At 50.0% G+C, this 5,946-nt stretch overlaps 1 protein-coding gene across 1 annotated transcript; it reads right to left on the reverse strand.

The window, feature by feature from the left end:
- Positions 1–1,120: 1,120 nt before the first annotated feature.
- Positions 1,121–4,831, reverse strand: cdyl (chromodomain protein, Y-like). Its single transcript, XM_015015546.1, has 7 exons — positions 4,560–4,831; positions 3,298–3,871; positions 2,490–2,707; positions 2,229–2,401; positions 1,945–2,155; positions 1,665–1,808; positions 1,121–1,589 (listed from the first exon to the last, which is right to left on the reverse strand). The coding sequence occupies exons 1-7, from the start codon at positions 4,581–4,583 to the stop codon at positions 1,431–1,433; spliced, it is 1,503 nt and encodes a 500-aa protein (XP_014871032.1). The 5' UTR covers positions 4,584–4,831; the 3' UTR covers positions 1,121–1,430.
- Between the last annotated feature and the right edge of the window lie 1,115 nt (positions 4,832–5,946).

Consider the following 5,946-nt stretch of genomic DNA (forward strand, 5'->3'; position numbering starts at 1 on the left):
TTGTGCTATTCTCATGTAGTGATGTAGTTAAGTCAGTTGTGTTACCACCTCCAGCCACCACAGGCAGTAGCAGGCCCGAAAAGATGCGATTAAGAAGCAGATTTAGAAGAACACACAAAACTACAGAATTAGTTAAAAACTGTGAGCTGCGCTGAAGTAAATAAAAGATTGAAGTTCAAATACATGCCGAGAGTGAAACTCCTTCCTAAAGGTGAAGATATAGCACAGATTTCAAAATAAAATAAAATCGGGAGGCCGCGAGTAAATAGCGCCCCCTTAACTTTCGGAGTGCAATGGTCCCATTTCCAAATAAGGTATGAGACTGACAGTGGTCCGTCCGCCCCTTCCTGTTTGCTTCAGCAAGGTTCTTCTCGAAGCTCCTGGAGGCTGAGGAGCCTGGATGTCCATCACTTCCTCCACTGGATTAGTGGGCTGACCGGGGGTGGGAGACCCTTTATATTGCAGCATGTTATTGTGATAATCGTTGTGTTGACGCAACTATTAGCGTTAGCATGCTAACTACTAGGGTCGCATGTTTTTCATACTTTCCATCAACCACTAGTATTTCAGGATGACGGCCATTTTTCGAGATGGCTGTCGCTTTGGATTATTTATTACCGTAAAACGTTTGTCATTTTAATGACTTGGATGAACTGTCACGTTTTCCACTTCCTGTACAAACAGGAAGTGGAAAACTGAGCAAAATCAGAAACAGATAACTTTGCTGTTAGTCTCAGACCAATCGTCAACTGGAAGGAGAACATGATGAGAAACAGTTGACTGAATGGTTAGCATTAGCTACTGCTAACTTTTATGGGTTTGGCATTAGCTTCTGCTAACTTGTGCATTTAATGTTAGCTTCTGCTAACTTTTACACAAATAGCCTTAGCTTCTGCTAACGCTTATGCGTTTGGTGTTAGACCGGTTCTGATGGGAGGATTCTGAGCATCAAACCCGACCAGAACATTTTCAGAACCACACAGATAGTCATGTGACTTTAATGTGACACAAGCGCCAACAGTCCCATTTACCCAGAATGCATTATGAGTGTTCCCTGGCGTCCCCCGGAGTTGGACCAGACCTGGGGGAGGCACTGCACTTAGTCTCAGCCTTTATGGACCAGAACCGCTGGCCTGGTTTAGTCTAGAACCTCAATCCTGGTCAAATCTCATTCTCTCCGACAGATGTGAGAACAGCAACCAAAGAGGAACCCGGTCCAGCCCATACAGAACCAGAACCAGATGAATTTAGGACCAGACACAACAAGATCCGGCCCACACGGAACTAGAATCGGGTGGAACCAGGAGTCGGTCCAGAACAAGCAGGTGTCCTCAGATACAATGGGTGACACCAGGACTGGTCCACCGGGCCAAGGCTGGACCACCACATCTCGGTCCTGAAACAGAGGCAGAACCGGTCCGGTTCTGGTTCTAGCAGAGTTCTGTTCTCTTCTGCAGAAACTGCAGGATGGAGTCTGTTCCCTGCAGGGATCCCCAGACGCGCTTCAGGGCTTCGCACTCGCGTTCATTGGCTTGCTCCAGTGCGCTGCGGCTGGTGCTCCTCATCAGGGCTTTGGACTCCTGCAGAACCTGCCAGAACCAGAACACGCTGAGCCACCAGAACCCACTGAGCTGCCGGCAAAACGCGGCGAGAAAATCCTTCACCTGAGAGTCAACGGCCACCAGCTCCTTGACCCGCAGCATCACTTCCTGCGTGAATGTTCCCGGCCACAACACCTGCGACACCAGACCCTTAAGACACGCCTCCTGGGCCGTTAGCTTCCTGCCACCCAGCAGCAACTCGTTAGCCTGCAACACACGAGTCAGGGGGCGGATCAGAGGACGAGAGAGAAATCATCTTCACTGAACATGACTAATCGAAGCCGGGACCATGATCCAGGTCCGGTTCCCAATCCCCAGACCCCAGCCTCCAGTCTCGTCTCACCGAGGCCGGGCCCATGATGCGAGGGAAGGTGAAGGAGCTGCAGCCGTCAGGCGTCTGGCCGCAGGTGGAGTACGGCGTCTGGAACCAAGCCTTCTCATTGGCCCACACCACGTCGCACAGAGGCAGAAGGGCGGCGCCGAGTCCGAGTGCCGGGCCGTTCACTGCTGCCACGATGGGCTTCCTGAACTGGATGAAGGTGTTGACAAAGGTCCTGAGGAGACACGGAGGAAGTGACACGGAGGACACGGAGGAGGTGACTTGTAGTCATTGGGTCTCCATGATACCTGATGGTTTCAGCCATCTTGATGCTCTCCTTCTTCCTGTCGTCTGCCAGTCGCCTGATGAAGTACAGGAAGTCGAGGCCGCAGCAGAAGACGCTGCCGACAGCACCAATCAACACCAGCTTGCTGTCATCAGATGCCGCTGTCGCCATGGCGCTCTGGATCTCCTTCATCACCTGTCAGACAGCAGAGGGTCAATACGCAGAACATGGCGGCGGTGGGGGCGTGGCCTGGGAACATGGCAGCGATGGGGCGTGGCCTCACCTCCGGGTTCAGCGCGTTGTTCTCGGAGCTCTTGGTGGACAGCAGGATGTAGGTGAAGCCATCTTGTTTCTTCACCACGATGTCGCGGTAGCGGTAGGCGCTCTCCGTCTGGCGGACGCTGACCCTCAGCCTCTTGTCGAACGTGGAGCGATCCTCTAGGCGCCGCTTTCCCACGGCTCCGGTCGCCCCGGTAACGGCCTCCATCAGCGCCGTGTTCCCTGGAGACAGAAAGAGGACATCAGGCCTGGACGCCAAGTGTTATATCTCGGACATCAAAGCCAATGCATAAAAATAAGAAACGACGTGACACGACCTCAACTGGACAGGTAACTTCCTGCAGGGAAACGGAGCAGCGCTCCAAAGTCTGAGGGAAATTTAATAGCAACGCATTATTCTAGGCACAAAGATCCAGAAAACCAGAAGGGGCCGACCCGTTTAAAACGTATCCAATAGGAACCAGGCAGCCTTATATGGTCATGCTTCCTGTAGGAAGTGCAGCTTCCTGGAGCACTGGAAGGCGCCTCGTTAACGACTCAACCAGGCTTCATAACGACTGGCAGGGATCCAGTGGTGATGTCACAACGGCACGGATTATTCCTCCTAACAGAAACTAGAAATTCGAGCTTTGCTATGAGGAACGCTCAAATTCTCCAACATTTCTGTATTTCATCATTTAGCATCTCTAGGCGGGTAGATCTAGACGTCATCCGCAAACCGAACAAAGTGTTGAACTGAATCAGAGGCAAGAGAGGGGAGGGAGATTACCTGTTCACCTGTTTACAGATTGGCTGGTGTTAGTAAGACTCACCGGAGCTGCAGAGGGAGTGGACCGCCGCCGGGGTCATGGGGGTCACAGGGGTTGGTGGCGGTAGCAGTGGCAGCGGGTTCTGGTTCCGGGGACGGGTCCCCATGCGGGCCCTCTCCTGACCGGGCGCCAGCTGGATGGCGGCCGGTTTCTCCAGCAGGGCGACCTCAGGCGGTACAGGGTGCGCCTCCTGAGCGCCTGCCTCCAGGCTCTGCGCCGCCTCACTGGGCGAGTCCTCTGAGTCCGGCCGCGGGTTCATGGGGCTCCGAGGAACCAGGATCTTGATCCCGCTCTTGGCCAGGTCCACGCCGCGGCGTGTGGGGCCGAAGGAGTTAGGGGGTGGGGCCTCCGTTGGGGGCCGGGGCTGGGTGGCGCCGCAGGGGGGGCCACGAGTGGAGCGCAGCAGGGCGGCGTCCCGCTCCAAGTGCCGTCGGTTGAACTCGTGGACGTAGGACATGCAGGCGGACAGGTGAGTCTCCGGCTCCCAGGTGTCGCTCTCTGAGCCGTAGCCTCTCCACCTCACCAGGTACTCCACCCGCCCCTTCCTGCTCCGCCGCTTGTCAACGATGCGCTCCACCTGGACCAAGCAGCAGCGTCAGAACCTTCACCTGACCCAGTTCCTCTGCAACAAAACCGGGCCCTGGACGCGACCCAGTTGACCGGCGTTTGGTCAGCTTCCCTCCTATTGGTCAACATGCTGAGCCATTTTTTGCCAAACGTTTTGCATCTCTGGCATTTTGTTCAATGACAATAAAGAGAATCTGAATTAATTACTCCATCAAGCCATTCATTTGCCGCTATTTTTATCGCTAATTTTCGCATCCACAGAAACAAAGGAGCTAATTAATTGCAGAACCGATTGTTCAGCAAAGGGAGAGCCGCAGATGTAGATAAATAGAGAGGAAGATATAAATGAACTAAAGTCAGAATGAGGCCAGATCTTAATCTCACCAGTAGAACCAGTTCTTCTGAACAGTACCCATACTACAGACTGGTTTGTCCTTTAAGTCCTGAGCTTTTAGGAGGAAGAGATAAAGCAGAATAACTGTAGAGAAACCAAACAGCAGCTAGGAAAACAACAATAACATCCCCAAAAAGTGTTAATGTTCCCACTCAATGTGAACCATGTAAGGGAGAATCCCCTCCATATGTTAAAAAGAGACGTTCGGGCTCGGCTGACCCGGTTCTTCAGAACTTTACAGTCCAACTGGGTTACCTGGTCGCTACAAACTTCAGTAAGTTAACTGTTAGCATATTAGCTTTACCTCGTACAACTCCTCCGTGGCCATGGAAACCGGGCGCGTGCACGAGCGGTTGCCAGAAGCCTCTTCAGAGCTGAAGCGGCATGAGAAGAGGTTCGGTTGTTAGTTCGGAGCGGTTCCGGGGATCTGGTTCTGTTCGGCAAGTGACGGGAAGTTAAGTTTTCTGTCTGTTAGCCGTTAGCTGTTAGCATTGCCTTTCCCGGAAGCTCCCTCAGCGTCTAACTGCCCTTCAGAATAAAAGCCGCTCAGTAGAATAACGTGAACCTCAAGTTCTAACTTTGGAAACCCGAACATCTGGTCACGTGATACGCTGAGCTCCAATGGAAAGACTGAAGATTAAAACACGTTTTTTGAAAAATGGTATAGTCCTTACATAAGCGTTTAAATATGAGCGCATCACTCTTTTTCAAATCTAACAAAATTGATGTCACACATTTGTCTGGTTTGTGCAGCAAAAAATTTTTTGTTTCTGCTGCTTTTGCTTTGAAAATATTACTGGTGACATCTGGGAGCGTTTTTATTAATATCTTTAAAATGAAACAAACCATTTTTTTACTGCACAAACCAAACAAATGTTTGACATCAATTTAATTAGATTTGAAAAAGTGGTCCCAAACTCAATGTTTAGTTTGGGCTGAACAGGCCCTTATTCTCCACTAGAGGCCACTGTAGGCTCAGTCTGCGGAGTCAAAAACAGTGAAAGATTTCATCAGTTTCAATCTTAAAGCTTCAGTCATTGTAATCAAATGTAAATCCAATTACTTGTACCATAACATGTAACAGCTGTATTCATATTTAAACGTTTATTTGAGAAAACCTCTTTAAACGTGTTTTAATCTCCAGGCTTTCTATTGGAGCTCAGCAAATCACGTGACCAGAAGTAAACGAATAGGTTTCTTTTTTCATACAAGCTTTTAGTTTAATCTGGCACCATTATATTTTTTCCGCTGCGAAAACATCAGTGATATTGAAACAATGTTTTGTATTTTCACTGCTTACTTTTTTGAGTAATAAAATATGAAAGTGTTCCGAACCGTGAGTCAAAATGGGATGGTCGAGGTTGAAATGGTTACCTCCCCAGTTAAATGGGTTATCGCTTCTCGGCCTTTTGGCTAAGACAGCGGTCGCCTCCACTGGGTGGTGATAGTGTTAGTCTTTGTGACTTGGCTGTTACCACTACTTCAAGAGGTTCATTAATCTTTGTCCCTGGTTGAGCTATTGACCACATATAGTGGAAAATATCTCTTCCTTTTAGTTTGTTTTTTATTGTTGTGTATTTGTTTTAACCTTTTATTGTTGTTTTAGTAAAGGTTTTAACCTTCAGCGGGTGGTGCCTCCACCATGGCGGCTACTCATGCCGGCATGCGGAGGCACCACAGCGTTCGCTTCT

This window comes from Poecilia latipinna, unplaced genomic scaffold, assembly GCF_001443285.1.
Source record: "Poecilia latipinna isolate Pla-1442-1.1 unplaced genomic scaffold, P_latipinna-1.0 Scaffold1924, whole genome shotgun sequence".
In the NCBI taxonomy this organism is placed as follows: Eukaryota; Metazoa; Chordata; class Actinopteri; order Cyprinodontiformes; family Poeciliidae; genus Poecilia; species Poecilia latipinna.